Raw genomic sequence first — 19,347 nt, 5'->3', positions numbered from 1 at the left:
TGAACGACCATTTACTCTAGGAGGCTATATTATTTTCCTCAAATGTATTAATACATAAAATGTCGATTGAATTGATTGGTTTGATTATTCTAAAACACGTACACAGTTCCAGCGTATGAAAATGTTAAAATATTAGTAAAATACGTTCCATATGTTTCCACTGTGTCTGGTCCATTCACATTACCACGAAAGTTCGCCCCATTCTACATTTACACATATATTTTCAAATTAACATAATACAATTTAAACGTGTAATTTACTATTATTGCCTTCCGAAACTGATATATTCAAAGAAAGACAGTAGCTAGCTAGCACCAAGTGGAATTTAAATCAAATCTGTGCTAGCATAGTTCCAGTTCTCTTAGTGTTTTGCTGTTTCACAATGTGTAAATAAAGCTTTATAATTCTGTAGGAAATTATATGCGCATGCGTACACCGGTACACCAGAAGTGAATTGGTTTTACGTGAATTCTGTAGGGAGAAATTGGCCCGTTTTTCTTATTCAATATTGTTCATACAACAGTAAGCGACAACACATCACCACGGGACGAAAATAAGATCTGAGCTGTAAAACAATATGCCCAAGAACAAAGGTAAAGTGTTAGAATTGCCGTATTTTCCCGTAATGTGTGGCAATCTCTGTCCGGCATCTCTGACTAGCTACACGCATTGAAAACGTGACACAATTGAATCAAAGACAGTAACCTTCTAGTTTAGCTAGCTAACCAGCATGTCTCGTTAACCATTAACTAGCTAGAGTTCATGTTCAGAAGTAATGTTACGTACAAGCTGGCTAAGTGAAGTTTACAGCAGCCAGCTCGCTATATTGCATTTTTTAAGTGGAGCAAATTAATATCATTCTGTCGTTTAGTTAACTAGCCGGTTTGCTCATCACTCACCAGCTGGCATTGTCCGATTTCAAAAAGGCTTTACAATGAAAGCAAAACATTAGATTATGTCAGGAGAGTACCCAGCCAGAAATAATCACACACCCATTTTTCAAGCTAGCATATAATGTCACAAAAACCAAAACCACAGCTAAATGCAGCACTAACCTTTGATCTTCATCAGATGACACTCCTAGGACATTATGTTATACAATACATGCATGTTTTGTTCAATCAAGTTCATATTTATATCAAAAACCAGCTTTTTACATTAGCATGTGACGTTCAGAACTAGCAAACATACCGAAAACTTCCGGTGAATTTACTAAATTACTCACGATAAACGTTTACAAAAAACACAACAATTATTTAAAGAATTATAGATACAGAACTCCTTTATGCAATCGCGGTGTCAGATTTTAAAATAGCTTTTCGGCAAAAGCACATTTTGCAATATTCTGAGTAGATAGCTCGGCCATCACGGGCTAGCTAATTTGACACCCACCAAGTTTGGCGTTCACTAAACTCAGAATTACTATAATAAAAATTGGATTACCTTTGCTGTTCTTCGGCAGAATGCACTCCCAGGACTTCTACTTCATCCACAAATGTTGTTTTGCTTCAAAATAATTCATAGTTATGTTCAAATATCCTCTGTTTTGTTCTTGCGTTCAAGACACTATCCGAACGGTGACGCGTGGACGCATGTCGTGACAAAAAAATAAAAAAAATATTCCATTACCGTACTTCGAAGCATGTCAAACGCTGTTTAAAATCAATTTTTATGGGATTTTTTTTGTAAAATAGCGATAATATTCCGACCGGGAGACATCTTTTTCGTTCAAAGACTGAAAATGTAAAATGGACTCTTCACGTGCACGCGCGCCCCTGTCTCATTGTTCTCAGATCGACCACTATCCAAATGCGCTACTGTTTTTCAGCCTGGGACAGCAGAGTCATCATTCAACGTTCTGGCGCCTTCTGAGAGCCCTATGGGAGCCTTAGAAAGTGTCACGTTACAGCAGAGATCCTCTGTTTTCGATAAAGAGGGTGTAGAAGGCCAAGAAATGGTCAGAGAGGGCACTTCCTGTACAGAATCTTCTCAGGTTTTGGCCTGCCATATGAGTTCTGTTATACACAGACACCATTCAAACAGTTTTAGAAACTTTAGGGTGTTTTCTATCCAAATCAAACAATTATATGCATATTCTCGTTTCTGGGCATTAGTAATAACCAGATTAAATCGGGTACGTTTTTTATCCGGATGTGAAAATACTGCCCCCTACCCTAGAGAGGCTAAGAACAAATTCTTATTTACAATGACAGCCTACCGCTTCGTGATGAGCGGTTACAATGACGGTTGATGCCCCTATAAGTGCATCGACAACGTCGTTCCCGCAGTGACCGTACGTACATATCCCAACCAGAAGGCATGGATTACAGGCAACATCTGCACTGAGCTAAAGGCTAGCGCAAAGTGGGACACTAACATCGACGATTATAAGAAATCCTGCTACGCCCTCCTACGAACCATCAAACGGGCAAAGTGTCAATACAGGACTAAGATCGAATCCTACTACACCGGCTCCAGCGCTTGTCGGATGTGGCAGGGCTTGCAAACTATTACAAACTACAAAGGGAAGCACAGCCACGAGCTGCCCAGTGACGCAAGCATACCAGACAAGCTAAATGCCTTCTATGCTTGTTTCGAGGCAAGCAACACTGAATCAGCTGTTCCGGACTACTGTGTGATCAAGCTCTCAGTAGCCAATGTGAGTAAGACCTTAAACAGGTTAACATTCACAAGGTCATAGGGACGTACGGATTACAAGGAGGCGTACTTGGAGCATGCGCTGACCAGCTGGCAAGTGTCTAAACTGACTTCTCCCTGGCCCAGTCTGTAATACCTACATGTTTGAAGCAGACCACCATCGTCCCTGTGCCAAGAACGCCAAGGTAATCTGTCTAAATGACTAGTGCCCCGTAGCACTCACATGTGTAACCCTGAAATGCGTTGAAAGGTTGGTCATGGCTCGCATCAACACCATCATCCCAAACACCCTGGACTCACTCTAATTTGCATACTGCCCCAAAAGATCCACAGATGCAATTTCTATTGCGCTCCACACTGCCCTTTCCCACTTGGACAAAATTAACACCTACGTGAGAATGCTGTTCATTGACCACAGCTCAGCATTCAACAACATAGTGCCCTCGAAGCTCATCACTAAGCGAGGGTCCCTGGGATTGAACACCTCCCTCTGCAACTGGATCCTGCACTTCCTGATGGGCTGCCCACAGGTAGTGAGCATAGCCAACAACACATCTGCCACGCAGACCCTCAACACGGGGGGCACCTCAGAGATGCGCGCTTAGTTCTCTCCTGTACTCCCTGTTCACCATGAACTGTGTGGCCGTGCGACTCCGATACCATTAAGTTTGCTGACAACACAATGGTGGTGGGCCTGATTACTGACGACGATGACACCGCCTATAGGGATTAGGTCAGAGACCTGGCAACACCAGTAAGACAAAGGAGCTGATCGTGGAGTGTGTTGAGAGCTTCAAGTTCCTCGGTGTCCACCTCACTAACGATCTATCATGGTCGTGAAGAGGGCACGACAACAGCTGTTCAGCCTCCCCTTAGGAGGCTGAAAAAATGTGTCATGGGCCATCAGTCCTCAAAGTTCTAAGGCTGCACCATCGAGAGCATCTCTATTGGCTGCGTCACTGCTTGATATGGCAACTTCTTGGCTTCCTACCGCAAGGTGCTAAAGAGGGTTGTGCGTATGGCCCAGTCCATCACTGTTTTCGACCTCCCTGCCACCCCAACCTCTATACCAGGCAGTGTCCGAGGAATGCCCAAAATATTGTCATACTCTAGCCACACAAGCCAGAGAATGTTCTCCCTACTACTGCACGGCAAGCTGGTACCAATGTATCAAGTCTGGAACCAACAGGATCCTAAACAGCTTCTACCCCCAAACCATAAGGCTTCTAAAAACTACTGCTAAATAGCTAATCAAATAGCTTCTCGGACTACCTGCATTGACCATTTTATTTGCACTAACATTCTTACACTGACTCTATGCACTCACACTGGACTCTACTCACACATACTTACACTGACAACCCAACATACACTAGATACACACACATTGATGCGACACACTCACACACACTTTCCTACACACCAAATACGCTGCTGCTACTGTCTTTTTCCCCCACATTTTGTTACGTTAGTGTTATTCTAAAAAGGATTAAATAAATAAAAATACTCAACATACTACACACAATACCTCAGAATGACCTAGTGAAATCAGGTTTAGACATTTGCAAATGTATTCAAAATAAAAAACATACCTTATTTACATAAATATTCAGACCCTTTGCTATGAGACTCAATTGAGCTCAGTTGCCTCCATTGGTCATCCTTGATGTTTCTACCTTGATTGGAATCCACCTGTGGTAAATTTAATTGATTGGACAGGATTGTGTTGAGGCACAGATCTGGGGAAGGGTACCAAAACATTTATACAGCATTGAAGGTCCAAGAACACAGAAGGGCCTTGGTCAGGGAGGTGACCAAGAACCCGATGGTCACTCTGACAGAGCTCCAGAGTTCCTCTGTGGAGATGGGAGAACCTTCAAGAAGGACAACCATCTCTGCAGCCCTCCACCAAATCAGGCCTTTATGGTAGAGTGACCAGACGGAAGCCACTTCTCAGTAAAAGGCACATGACGGCACGCTTGGTTTTCCAAAAGGCACCTAAAGGACTCTCGGACCATGAGAAACAAGATTATCTGGTCTGATGAAACCAAGATTGAATGCTTTGACCTGAATGCCAAGAGTCACGTCTGAAGGAAACCTGGCACCATCTCTACAGTATAGAATGGTGGTGGCATTATCATGCTGTGGGAATGTTTTTCAGCGACAGGGACTGGGAGACTAGTCGGGATTGAGTGAAAGATGAAAGGAGCAAAGTGTAGAGATCCTTGATGGGAACCTGCTCCAGAGTGCTCAGGACCTCAGACTGGGGCGAAGGTTTACCTTCCAACAGGACAACAACCCTAAGCACACAGCCAAGACAACGCAAGAGTGGCTTCGGGACAAGTCTCTGAATGTCCTTGAGTGGCTCAGCCAGAGCCCGGACTTGAACCCGATCTAACATATCTGGAGAGACCTGACAATAGCTGTGCATTAACGCTCCCCATCCAACCTGACAGAGCTTGAGAGAATCTGCTGAGAAGAATGGGAGAAACTCCCCAAATACATGTGCCAAGCTTCTAGCGTCATACCCAAGTAGACTCAATGCTGTAATCGCTGCCAAAGGTGCTTCAACAAAGTACTGAGTAAAGGGTCTGAATACTTATGTAAATGTAATATTTCAGTTTGTTTTTATAAATTAGCAAAAATGTCTAAACCTGTATTTGCTTTGTCATTTATGGGGTATTGTGTGTAGATTGGGGGGGGGGACTATTTAATCAATTATAGAATAAAGCTGTAATGTAACAATGTGAAAAATCAAGGGGTGTGAATACTTTCCGAAAGCACTGTATATGTATAGTACACAGCTACCTCAATTACCTCGTACTCCTGCACATCGACTCGGTACTGGTACTCCCTATATAGAGCCATGTTATTTTCTACTCCCCGTATATAGATGACCATGTTATTCACTGTATTTATTCCTCATGCCAGTATTTCTTTTTATTTCTTTTTTTACTCCCCAATTTCGTGGTATACAATTGGTAGTTAGTCTTGTCTCATTGCTGCAACTCCTGTACGGACTCGAGAGTCGAAACACCAACCAAGCCGCACTGCTTCTTGACACAATGCCTGCTTAACCCGGAAGCCAGCTACACCAATGTGTCGGAGGAAACACCGTACACCTGGTGACTGTGCCAGTGTGCACTGCGCCCGGCCCGCCACAGGAATTGCTAGTGCGCGATGGGACAAGGACATCCCTGCCGGCCTAACCCGGACGACGCTGGGCCAATTGTGTGCCCGCTCCATGAGTCTCCCAGTCGCGGCAGGGTGCAACAGAGCCTGGACTCGAACCCAGAATCTGTAGTGACACAGCTAGCATGGCGATGCAGTGTATTAGACCACTGCGCCACTCGGGAGGCCTCGTGCCACTATTTCTAGTTTATATATTTTCTTTAACTCTGCACTGTTGGGGTTGCAAACTTACTTAATTAAGATCTTTTCAGCTAAACATGTTCTATTCATTTGTAAAAATGTCTAAAAACATTTTTCCACTTTGACGTGTGTGTGTTGTGTGTGTGTGTGTGTGTGTGTGTGTGTGTGTGTGTGTGTGTAGGCCAGTGACACAATCTCAATTAACTTTTTTTCTTTTCTTCAGGCTATAACACAACAAAATGTGGAAGAAGTCGAGGGCTGTGAATATATTCTGAAGGCACTTCATACAGTCTGGATGAGAGTGTCTGCTAAATGACTAAAAGTGGTCTGGTATGACTGAATTTCTTTCTCTCTGTCCTATCTCTAGGTAAGGGAGGAAAGAATCGTAGACGTGGAAAGAATGAGAACGAGTCAGAGAAGAGAGAGCTGGTGTTCAAAGAGGATGGGCAGGGTGAGTGGAGGGAGTGAGGGTGATGGGGGAGTGCAGGGGTATCTGCCAGGGCTTGTGTGAGGTGCAGGTTTTTGCTCCAGCAAAGCAGTAACATGGCTGATTCAACTAACCAAGTCTTTGTTCAAGACATGATTGGTTGGTGTGTTACTGCTTTGGCTAGAGAAAAAGCCTGCACCTACACCAGCTCTAAAATAAGACTCATTTTTAATGTTGTAAAATAACAGCTACCAGTCTCTTCCCTGTGTAGAATACCTCAACTGCTCCTAACAGTGCTCTAGAATAAATGTGCAGCTCCCTTTTTGTCCAGGGATCTAAATTGCAGATAGAACTAGAGCCCTGTTTTAGAGAAGACATATTGTATTGAGGGTTGTTAAAGGAATTTAATATCTTGATGATAATAATCAATAATCAATTCGCCTTGACTAATGCCCAAGGTTTGTAAGACAATGGGTTATAATAATTAGGCAAGGACTCAGCTTTCTGCAAAAGGTATCTGTAGCTTTATTCAGAGAACGTTCTGAGGTCAGGATAACAAAACAGTCATTATATAGTTCTTGCTTACTTACGCACATGCATTTACACACAAACTGTTGGTGACCTGCATCCCCCATAAACTTCTCACACTGTTTATCATTATCCAGAGCTCAGCCTGTTCTTTTCCCTCAAGGTTAGGAATTCTTTGAAGCTTTTACTCCCTTGACCATCTGTCTCCTGGTGTCCCTCCTAATTGCATACACACATTTCTTTCCCTCTCCAGTGGTTCCTGGACTTTCCGGAACTAATCAGACTAATCGATCCCTACATTGATCATTACATTGATTATTCATTAAACCTGCTGTATGACTAATAATTCATCATGGTTTATTGATTCATTTACATTTATTAGATAATTCTCTTATCAAAGGTGTAGGCATTCAGACGTAATGATCAGCATGGCTATATTCAGTGGGAGCAGTGTACCCCTCTCTCCTGTGCTGTAGAGTACATAGTTGAAGTCGGATGTTTACATACACCTTAGCCAATTACATTTAAACTCAGTTTTTCACAATACCTGACATTTAATCCTAGTAAAAATTCCCTGTCTTAGGTCAGTTAGGATCACCACTTTATTTTAAGAATGTGAAATGTCAAAATAATAGTAGAGAATTTCTTTCTTTCATCACATTCCCAGTGGGTCAGAAGTTTACATACACTCAATTAGTATTTGGTAGCATTGCCTTTACATTGTTTAACTTGGGTCAAACGTTTCGGGTAGCCTTCCACAAGCTTCCCACAATAAGTTGGTTGCATTTTGGCCCATTCCTCCTGACATAGCTGGTGTAACTGTCAGGTTTTTAGGCCTCCTTGCTTGCACACACCTTTTCAGTTCTGCCCAGAAATGTTCTATGGGATTGAGGTCAGGGCTTTGTGATGGCCTCTCCAATACCTTGGCTTTGTTGTACTTAAGCCATTTTGCCACAACTTTGGAAGTATGCTTGGGGTCATTGTCCATTTGGAAGACCCATTTGCGACCAAGCTTTAACTTCCTGATTGATGTCTTGACATGTTGCTTCAATATATCCACATAATTTTCCTTTCCTCATGATCCCATCTCTTTTGTGAAGTGCACCAGTCCTTCCTGCAGCAAAGCACCCCCACAACATTTTTTATTTATTTATTTTTATTTCACCTTTATTTAACCAGGTAGACAAGTTGAGAACAAGTTCTCATTTACAATTGCGACCTGGCCAAGATAAAGCAAAGCAGTTCGACAACATACAACAACACAGAGTTACACATGGAGTAAAACAAACATACAGTCAATAATACAGTAGAAAAATAAGTTTATGTACAATGTGAGCAAATGAGGTGAGATAAGGGAGGTAAAGGCAAAAAAAAGGCCCTGTTGGCAAAGTAAATACAATATAGCAAGTAAAACACTGGAATGGTAGATTTGTAGTAGAAGAAAGTGCAAAGTAGAAATAGAAATAATGGGTTGCAAAGGAGCAAAATAAATAAATACAGTAGGGGAAGAGGTAGTTGTTTGGGTTAAATTATAGATGGGCTATGTTCAGGTGCAGTGATCTATGAGCTGCTCTGACAGCTGGTGCTTAAAGCTAGTGAGGGAGATGTGTTTCTAGTTTCAGAGATTTTTGTAGTTTGTTCCAGTCATTGGCAGCAGAGAACTGGAAGGAGAGACGGCCAAAGGAGGAATTGGCTTTGGGGGTGACCAGAGAGATATACCTGCTGGAGCGCATGCTACAGGTGGGTGCTGCTATGGTGACCAGTGAGCGGAGATAAGGGGGGACTTTACCTAGCAGGGTCTTGTAGATGACCTGGAGCCAGTGGGCTTGGTGACGAGTATGAAGCGAGGGCCAGCCAACGAGAGCGTACAGGTTGCAGTGGTGGGTAGTATATGGGGCTTTGGTGACAAAATGGATGGCACTGTGATAGACTGCATCCAGTTTGTTAAGTAGGGTATTAGAGGCTATTTTGTAAATGACATCGCCAAAGTCGAAGATCGGTAGGATGGTCAGTTTTACGAGGGTATGTTTGGCAGCATGAGTGAAGAATGCTTTGTTGCGAAATAGGAAGCCAATTCTAGATTTAACTTTGGATTGGCGATGTTTGATGTGAGTCTGGAAGGAGAGTTTACAGTCTAACCAGACACCTAGGTATTTGTCGTTGTCCACCTATTCTAAGTCAGAACCGTCCAGAGTAGTGATGCTGGACAGGCGGGCAGGTGCAGGCAGCGATCGGTTGAAGAGCATGCATTTAGTTTTACTTGTATTTAGGAGCAGGTGTATTTAGGAGCAGAATTGAACCCTGTGGCACCCCCATAGAGACTGCCAGAGGTCCGGACAACAGGCCCTCCGATTTGACACACTGAACTCTATCAGAGAAGTAGTTGGTGAACCAGGCGAGGCAATCGTTTGAGAAACCAAGGCTATTGAGTCTGCCGATGAGGATGTGGTGATTGACAGAGTCGAAAGCTTTGGCCAGGTCAATGAATATGGCAGCACAGTATTGTTTCTTATTGATGGCGATTACGATATCGTTTAGGACCTTGAGCGTGGCTGAGGTGCACCCATGACCAGCTCTGAAACCAGATTGCATAGCGGAGAAGGTGCGGTGGGATTCGAAATGGTCAGTAATCTGTTTGTTGACTTGGCTTTCGAAGATCTTAGAAAGGCAGGGTAGGATAGATATAGGTCTGTAACAGTTTGGGTCAAGAGTGTCCCCTCCTTTGAAGAGGGGGATGACAGCAGCTGCTTTCCAATCTTTGGGAATCTCAGTCGACACGAAAGAGGTTGAACAGGCTAGTAATAGGGGTTGCAACAATTTCGGCAGATAATTTTAGAAAGAACGGGTCCAGATTGTCTAGCCCGGCTGATTTGTAGGGGTCCAGATTTTGCAGCTCTTTCAGAACACCAGCTGAATGGATTTGGGAGAAGGAGAAATGGGGAAGGCTTGGGCGAGTAGCTGTGGGGCGTGCAGTGCTGTTGACTGCAGTAGGGGTAGCCAGGTGGAAAGCATGGCCAGCCGTAGAAAAATGCTTATTGAAATTCTCAATTATAGTGGGTTTATCGGTGGTGACAGAGTTTCCTATCCTCAGTGCAGTTGGGGAGGTGTTATTATTCTCCATGGACTTTACAGTGTCCCAGAACTTTTTTGAGTTTGTGTTGCAGGAAGCAAATTTCTGCTTGAAAAAGCTAGCCTTGGCTTTTCTAACTGCCTGTGTATATTGGTTTCTAACTTCCCTGAAAAGCTGCATATCACGGGGGCTGTTCGATGCTAATGCAGAATGCCACAGGATGTTTTTGTGTTGGTTAAGGGCAGTCAGGTCTGGAGAGAACAAAGGGCTATATCTGTTCCTGGTTCTAAATTTCTTGAATGGGGCATGCTTATTTAAGATGGTGAGGAAGGCATTTAAAAAAAATAACCAGGCATCCTCTACTGACGGGATGAGGTCAGTATCCTTCCAGGATACCCGGGCCAGGTCGATTAGAAAGGCTTGCTTGCTGAAATGTTTCAGGGAGCGTTTGACAGTGATGAGTGGAGGTCGTTTGACCGCTGACCCATTACGGATGCAGGCAATGAGGCAGTGATCGCTGAGATCTTGGTTGAAAACAGCAGAGGTGTATTTAGAGGGCAAGTTGGTTAGGATGATATCTATGAGGTTGCCCGTGTTTACGGCTTTGGGGTGGTACCTAGTGGGTTCATTAATAATTTGTGTGAGATTGAGGGCATCGAGCTTGGATTGTAGGATGGCTGGGGTGTTAAGCATGTCCCAGTTTAGGTCACCTAGCAGCACGAGCTCTGAAGATAGATGGGGGGCAATCAGTTCACATATGGTGTCCAGAGCACAGCTGGGGGCCGAGGGTGGTCTATAGCAGGCGGCAACGGTGAGAGACTTGTTTTTAGAGAGATGGGTTTTTAAAAGTAGAAGTTCAAATTGTTTGGGTACAGACCTGGATAGTAGAACAGAACTCTGCAGGCTATCTCTGCAGTAGATTGCAACACCGCCCCCTTTGGCCGTTCTATCTTGTCTGAAAACGTTGTAGTTAGGGATGAAGATTTCAGAGTTTTTGGTGGACTTCCTGAGCCAGGATTCAGACACGGCTAGGACATCCGGGTTGGCAGAGTGTGCTAAAGCAGTGAATAAAACAAACTTAGGGAGGAGGCTTCTAATGTTAACATGCATTAAACCAAGGCTATTACGGTTACAGAAGTCATCAAATGAGAGCGCCTGGGGAATAGGAGTGGAGCTAGGCACTGCAGGGCCTGGATTCACCTCTACATCACCAGAGGAGGAGGAGGATAAGGGTACGGCTAAAAGCTATGAGAATTGGTCGTCTGTGACGTCCGGAATAGAGAGTAAAAGGACCAGGTTTCTGGGGGCGATAAAATAGCTTCAAGGTATAATGTACAGACAAAGGTATGGTAGGATGTGAATACAGTGGAGGTAAACCTAGGCATTTAGTGATGATGAGAGAGATATTGTCTCTAGAAACATCATTGAAGCCAGAAGATGTCATAGCATGTGTGGGTGGAGGAACTGAAAGGTTGGATAAGGTATAATGAGCAGGGCTAGAGGCTCTACAGTGAAATAAGCCAATAAACACTAACCAGAACAGCAATGGACGAGGCATATTGACATTAAGGAGAAGCATGCTTAGCCGAGTAATCAGAGGGTCCAGTGAGAATTAGATAGCCAGCCGAGCCACAGGTAGCAAGCTGGTAGAAGATGGAGTGAGGTCTGTTTTTAGCCACCTCGTGCGTTTCCGTCTGTAGATTAGTGGGGTTCCGTGTGGTAGGGGCGACCAGTCCAATTGGCAAAATAGTTATAGTTATAGTGGCCCAAGAAAATTGTCCGATAGACCTATTCAGATAGCAGCCGATAAGATGACTAACGATTATCGGGCCGCAGATGGGCGTTCAGGTTACGTCGCGACGGAGGGGCCAGTTGGATAACTCCCTCGGGCAGATAATGTCGGTAGTCCAGTCGTGAAGGCCCGATGGGGCTCCGCATCGGCAGTAAAAACGGGTCCGGATAGGTGATTGTAACATGATGCTGCCACCCCCGTGCTTCACGGTTGGGATGGTGTTTTTCGGCTTGCAATCCTCCCCCTTTTTCCTCCAAACATAAAGATGGTCATTATGGCCAAACAGTTCTATTTTTGTTTCATCAGACCAGAGGAAAAAAAGTACTATCTTTGTCCCCATGTGCAGTTGCAAACTGTAGTCTGGCTTTTTTATGGCGGTTTTGGAGCAGTGGCTTCTTCCTTTCTGTGCGGCCTTTCAGGTTATGTCGATATAGGACTCGTTTTACTGTGGATATAGATACTTTTGTACCCATTTCTTCCAGCATCTTCATAGGGTCTTTTGCTGTTGTTCTGGGATTGATTTGCACTTTTTGCACCAAAGTACGTTCATCTCTAGGAGACAGAACACGTCTCCTTCCTGAGCGGTATGATGCCTGCAAGCAATAGTACTTGCGTACTATTGCTTGTACATATGAACGTGGTACATTCAGGCGTTTCGAAATTGCTCCCAAGGATGAACCAGACTTGTGGAGGTCAAGAATTTTTTTCTGAGGTCTTGGCTGATTTCTTTTTTCTAAAGATGTCAAGCAAAGAGACACTAAGCTTGAAGGTAGGCCTTGAAATACATCCACAGGTACACCTCTAATTGACTCAAATGATACAATTAGCCTATCAGAAGCTTCTAAAGCCAAGACATAATTTTCTGGAATTTTCCAAGCTGTTTAAGGCGCAGTCAACTTAGTGTATGCAAACTTCTGACCCACTGGAATTGTGATAGTGAATTTTAAGTGAAATAATCTCTGTAAATAATTGTTGGAAAAATTACTTGTCATGCACAAAGTAGATGTCCTAACCGACTTGCCAAAACTATAGTTTGTTAACCTCTCTAGGGTAGGTGGCACCAAATCGTCCCACCTACGCAACAGCCAGTCTAATCCCGTGGCGCGATATTCAAATACCTTAAAAATGCTATTACTTCAATTTCTCAAACATATAACTATTTTACACCATTTTAAAGACAAGACTCTCCTTTATCTAACCACACTGTCCGATTTCAAAAAGGCTTTACAAAGTCCAGCAAGCGCCAGGACCGTCTCCTAAAGTTGATTCAGCTGCAGGATCGGGGCACCACCAGTACAGAGCTTGCTCATGAATGGCAGCAGGCAGTTGTGAGTACATCTGCACACACAGTGAGGCGAAGACTTTTGGAGGATGGCCTGGTGTCAAGAAGGGCAGCAAAGCCACCACTTATCTCCAGGAAAAACATCAGGGACAGACTGATATTCTGCAAAAGGTACAGGGATTGGACTGCTGAGGACTGGGGTAAAGTCATTTTCTCTGATGAATCCCCTTTTCGATTGTTTGGGGCATCCGGCAAAAAGCTTGTCCGGAGAAGACGAGGTGAGTGCTACCATCAGTCCTGTGTCATGCCAACAGTAAAGCTTCCTGAGACCATTCATGTGTGGGGTTGCTTCTCAGCCAAGGGATTGGGCTCACTCACAATTTTGCCTAAGAATACAGCCATGAATAAAGAATGTTACCAACACATCCTCCGAGAGCAACTTCTCCCAACCATCCAGGAACAGTTTGGTGACAAACAATGCCTTTTCCAGCATGATGGAGCACCTTGCCATAAGGCAAAAGTGATAACTTCCGTAATTTCTGGACTATTAAGCGCACCTGAATATAAGCCGCACCCACTGAATTATTAAAAAAAAAAATATTTAACATAAATAAGCCGCACATGTCTATAAGCCGCAGGTGCCTACCGGTACATTGAAACAAATGAACTTTACACAGGCTTTAATGAAACATGGCTTGTAACAAAAATAAATGGGCTTTAACGAAACACGGCTTGTAACAAAAATAAATAGGCTTTAACGAAACACGGCTTGTAAAAAAAAAAAAAAAAATTGCAGTAAGCTTTAGTTGTCTTTGCACTGAGTCAATTCCTCACGCTGCTGTTTCCAACGTCTTATCATGGACTCATTAACACCAAGCTCCCGTGCAGCAGCTCTATTTCCTTTTCCAACAGCCAGATCAATCGCCTTCAACTTGAAAGCTGCATCATATGCATTTCCCCGTGTCTTTGCCATGATGAGGGTGACAAAATGACTACCGTAATCAGAATGATGGGAAGTTTGAGAGCGCTCGATTTAATCTAAACAGTAAACAAAAAAGTTGTTTGACCTTAACCCGTTCGGCAATTTCATTGGTCTAATGAAAGCTTCATGCCGCCAAAGAACTGAGCACGTCACAGAATTTTTTTTTTGGGGAGAATTTTTGTTGTTGTTGTGAAAGCGGGTAAAATACATATATTAGCCGCGTCATTGTTTAAGCCGCGAGGTTCAAAGCCTGGGAAAAAAGTTGTGACTTATAGTCCGGAATTTACGGTAAGTGGCTCGGGGAACAAAACATCAATATTTTGGGTCCATGGCCAGGAAACTCCCCAGACCTTAATCCCATTGAGAACTTGTGGTCAATCCTCAAGAGGTGGGTGGACAAACAAAAACTCACAAATTCTGACAAACTCCAAGCATTGATTATGCATGAATGGGCTGCCATCAGCCAGGATGTGGCCCAGAAGTTAATTGACAGCATGCCAGGGCGGATTGCAGAGGTCTTGAAAAAGAAGGGTCAACACTGAAAATATTGACTCTTTGCATCAACTTCATGTAATTGTCAATAAAAGCCTTAGACATTTATGAAATGGTTGTAATTATACTTCAGTATTCCATAGTAACATCTGACAAAAATATCTAGACACTGAAGCAGCAAACTTTGTGGAGATTAATATTTGTGTCATTCTCAAAACTTTTGGCCACGACTGTAGGTGTGTCCCTCCTGTGATGTTGAGTCTTTCTCTCTCTCTCCTGTAGAGTATGCCCAGGTGATTAAGATGTTGGGTAATGGGAGGTTGGAAGCCATGTGTTTTGACGGTGTGAAGCGGCTCTGCCACATCCGAGGAAAACTCCGGAAGAAGGTCACACACACTTCCATCACACTGAAACACAGAGGAAACCCTGACTGATGCTGACTCAAAGCTTTTTTCACTATGGACTGTTACACTGTATAGACTCTAGTGTATCTGAAGAATTTAATTTGTGTTTTCGTTAAGTATTCAGACCCCTTGACCTTTTCCACATTTTACGTTACAGCCTTATTCTAAAATGTATTTAAAATAAAAAATAAAAAATCCTCATCAATCTACACACAATACCACATAATGACAAAGCAAAATCAGGTCTAGAAATGTTTGCAAATTTATTAGAAATATAAAAAATTGAAATATGACTTTCAGGACTTTTACTCAGTACTTTGTTGAACACCTTTTTGCAGTGATTATAGCCTCAAAGTCTTCTTGACGCTACACGCTTGGCACACCTGTATTTGGGGAGTTTCTCCCATTCTTCTTTGCAGATCCTCTTAAGCTCTGTCAGGTTGGAGGGGAGCGTCGCTGCACAGCTGTTGTCAGATCTCTCCAGAGATGTTCGATCGGGTTCAATTCTGGGCTCTGGCTGGGCCACTCGAGGACATTCAGAAACTTGTCCCCAAGCCACTCCTGCGTTGTCTTGGCTGTGTGCTTAGGGTCATTGTCCTGTTGGAGGGTAAACCTTCGCCCCAGTCTGAGGTCCTGAGCGCCCTGGAGCCGTTTTCCATCAAGGATCTCTCTGTACTTTGCTCTGTTCATCTTTCCCTCGATCCTGACTAGTCTCCCAGTCCCTACCACTGAAAAACATCCCCACAGCATGATGCTGTCACAACCATGTTTCACTGTAGGGATGGTGCCAGGTTTCCTCAAGACATGACGCTTGGCATTAAGGCCAAAGAGTTCAATATTGGTTTCATCAGACCAGAGAATCTTGTTTATCATGGTCTGAGAGTCCTTTAGGTACCTTTTGGCAAAGTCCAAGTGGGTTGTCATGCCTTTTACTGAGGAGTGGCTTCCGTCTGGTCACTCTACCATAAAGGCCTGATTTGGTGGAGTGCTGCAAAGACCTTCCTTCTGGAATGATGGAGGCCACTGTGTTTTTGGGGACCTTCAATGCTGCAGAAATGTTTTGGTACACTTCCCCAGATCTGTGCCTGGACACAATCCTGTCTCTGAGCTCTACAAACTACCTCATGGCTTGGTTTTGGCTCTGACATGCACTGTCAACTGTGGGACCTTTTATATAAACGGGTGTGTGCCTTTCCAAATCATGTCCAATCAATTGAATTTACCACAGGCGGACTCCAATCAAGTTGCAGGAAAACCTCAAGAATGATCAAAGGAAACAGGATGCACCTGAGCTCAATTTATTTAGAGTCTCATAGCAAAGGATCTGAATACTTATGTAACTAAGGTATGTTTGTTTGTTATTTAAAGTTTGTAAACACATTCTAAAAACCTGTTCGCTTTGTTATTATGGGGTATTGTGTGTAGATTGAGGGGGGAAAATGTATTTAATCCATTTTAGAATAAGGCTGTTAATTTAACAAAATGTGGAAAAAGTCAAGGGCTCTGAATACTTTCCAAATGCAGTGTATATCAACCAAACCTTTAAATAGTTATTCATTCATCTGATTAATTCCTCAAAAGCGTTCTTATGTTGTTTCTCTCCTCTCTTCTTCCAGGTGTGGATTAACACATCAGATATCATCCTGGTGGGATTGAGAGATTACCAGGTGAGATGACCAGCAACATACCACTACAGTTGTTGTAGGGTGTGAGTCTGTGTTTTTTTTGTCACTGTATCATAAAAAGAGGTTTGGGTTTCTCTCTCTCCCCTATAGGACAACAAAGCTGATGTGATCCTGAAGTACAATGCAGACGAGGCCAGAAGTCTAAAGGCTTACGGAGAACTGCCGGAGCACGGTGAGTACCAGGAAGAGTAGCTGTCCCTACAGTAACAGCTAATGGGATTTGTATAGTGGTCATGTAGGAGAGGAGATCAGTAAAGGAAGCTAGTTGAAATGATTGAGGCACACAGACCATGACAGCCACTGTTGACTGCTCTTTCTTGCCCAGTTTTTGTGTTGTTTTGTTTGCACTTCCTTGTTCTTTCTCTGATACCTCCTCTTTCTGTGTCCTCCCTCTCTTAGCCAAGATCAACGAGACCGACACCTTCGGTCCTGGGGACGATGAAGACATCCAGTTCGATGACATTGGAGATGATGATGAGGACATTGATGATGTAGGTGCTAAATCTATATTTGTATTGCTTTCTGGAAGTTTCAATTTAGAAGTGTATTTTGAATTCCCTCTCTTTGTTTTTCTCCTTTCCCCCTCTCTTCCTTCAGATCTAAGGATCTTCTCCAAGAGGGTATGGTTCGATTTTCCCCTCCTCGCCAAAAATCAACACACCCGAAAATCAACACAGGACTTCTGTACCCCACACACACACACACCAAATTTCAAGGAGGTTGACCCTCCCAATTTCTCATTGATACCATGACTGCAGCTACTCACAATCTCTTGTGTTATCTTTTTCATGTATTCATATCAATTTCACGCAGAGTGGAATTTACTTACAAGTACAGAATCTCTGGATTCGCAATAAAAAGATAAAATGGTTTATGTTTGGTCTTGCGGTCTGTATCATTGTAGTTGAAAGTTAACATCGCTCTTTATATTAGTTAGGATAATTTTTATTGATAACGAAACACATTACTCCTGAAGTTGCCTCTGTATCCTTTGGAATGTTTGTTTAATTCAATATTGTATTCCTGATGACATTTTGCAATTACAGAACTAATTGTTTGTATTGATCAATGCCTAATTGAAGGCTCTACCCCCCCCTTCTGTTTTTCAACAGTGTCTGTATTTTACTATTGTTTCCCCATGTTTGTTTGTTTTATGTTTGTTTTGATCCACTACCAGAGGGATGTCACAAAGCATCACTCGATTTAAGCAAGGTAATTCCAAAAAAACGTTTTTAGTTTGGGTTATTTTCCTAAGCTATTTTTGAATATGTGTTGTCTCATCAATTATTCCATGCCTATTTCTAGAAAATATTAACTTATTTTAGAATATTACAGAATGTTTTTTATCTGGTATCTCCTTGGTCCTGCTTTGTGACACCTCCCTGTCTGTCAGAGAAAACAGCTAGCTGCTAACTAGCCTGGTGCTCCAGTCTTGCGCAGGTTGGAATTTGTTATGAATCTTGCCGTGGAGGCAGCACTGCAGTGGTCGCTAGCTGGCACAGCCACAGTCATAACCCTAATGCCTGACTCAAACCTTCAATTAAGACCAAAAAGCACAGTTTTGTTTTCATACATTTTTACGATATAGACAATTTTTACTTTGCAGTTGGTTCATTTAGCGCAGGGATGGGCAACTCCAGTCCTCAGTGGCCAGAGTGGTGTCACAATTTTTCTCCATCCTTAGAAAGCATGGCTGAGTAAACTAATTGCATTCTAAACTGAAGATCATGATTAGATGATTTATTGGAGGCAGGTATTTTAGCTGTGACACCAATCAGGCTCCTGAGGACTGGAGTTGCCTATCCATGATCTAGTGGAAATCGCTCAGTTCTACCCCCAGGGCAAGATTCATGACAATCAACGTCAACCTGTGTCTGTTGCTGCCCTAGTCAATTCCTCTGTTCCTTTACTGTCATGCCTAAGATGTCATGCAAGGCTTGGCATCTATAGAGGAGTTGGCGGCAACACATACAGTATATGGGACAAGCCTAGATAAATATCACTGGACTGTGTCTTGAACACCACTGCCAGTGCTTGTGTTGAGCTATAATGTACTATGATGTCTGATGGCTCACTATAGGGATTTCCAATAAATAACTTAATTCCATGGGCTTGACATGATCTTTCTGAAGTTGCATTTCATACAAAGTTACGGCGGCGCATAAATGGCCCAGCGTTGTCCGGGTTAGGAGAGGGTTTGGCCTTCATTGTAAATAAGAATTTATTCTTAACTGACTTGCCTAGTTAAATAAATGAAAAAAAAGGTCTTCCCTGAGAAAGATGGGAACCTGTGCTTGTATGTTTCAACCAGACGGTGGTGCCACATTCAAACCTTAAATAAACCTTATAAAACATTGTTATTACGTTAATAATATTACACAATGAAGTAGTAATACAAAGATGTTTCTGTAATACAGGTTTGTTTTTTCGATTTGAACATTCTTGTTGGTCTTTATATTTGTAAGGTTTGGATGTAGCATATGGAGATGTATAAAATTGAGTCCTCAGCCAGAAGTGTCCCCCACTTGTGCAGCGGAATAGCTGGCTTTTGGCGTGGCACGACTGGTAAAATGCTTCGGGAGGGCATTCACTTGGGCTAGTAAAGCAGAGGTCCTGGGTGGTATGGGGGGTGATAAGAGACTTAATAAAGCCTAG

At 43.1% G+C, this 19,347-nt stretch overlaps 1 protein-coding gene across 1 annotated transcript; it reads left to right on the top strand.

Moving 5' to 3' along the window:
* The first annotated feature begins 401 nt into the window (after window positions 1–401).
* Window positions 402–18,799, top strand: LOC106579473 (eukaryotic translation initiation factor 1A, X-chromosomal). Its single transcript, XM_014159414.2, has 7 exons — window positions 402–593; window positions 6,398–6,481; window positions 14,886–14,989; window positions 16,624–16,674; window positions 16,783–16,864; window positions 17,092–17,183; window positions 17,290–18,799. Exons 1-7 carry the CDS (start codon window positions 578–580, stop codon window positions 17,293–17,295), a joined length of 435 nt encoding a protein of 144 aa, XP_014014889.1. The 5' UTR covers window positions 402–577; the 3' UTR covers window positions 17,296–18,799.
* The last annotated feature ends 548 nt before the right edge of the window (window positions 18,800–19,347 follow it).

Source organism: Salmo salar, chromosome ssa19 (assembly GCF_905237065.1).
Source record: "Salmo salar chromosome ssa19, Ssal_v3.1, whole genome shotgun sequence".
Classification (NCBI taxonomy): Eukaryota; Metazoa; Chordata; class Actinopteri; order Salmoniformes; family Salmonidae; genus Salmo; species Salmo salar.
This window is presented reverse-complemented; position numbering and strand designations above follow the sequence as displayed.

Coding starts and splice junctions, on each gene's coding strand:
- LOC106579473 (XM_014159414.2), top strand. Junction 6,482..14,885: donor GTTCAAAGAGGATGGGCAGG/GTGAGTGGAGGG, acceptor TCTCTCCTGTAG/AGTATGCCCAGGTGATTAAG. Junction 16,865..17,091: donor CGGAGAACTGCCGGAGCACG/GTGAGTACCAGG, acceptor TCCCTCTCTTAG/CCAAGATCAACGAGACCGAC.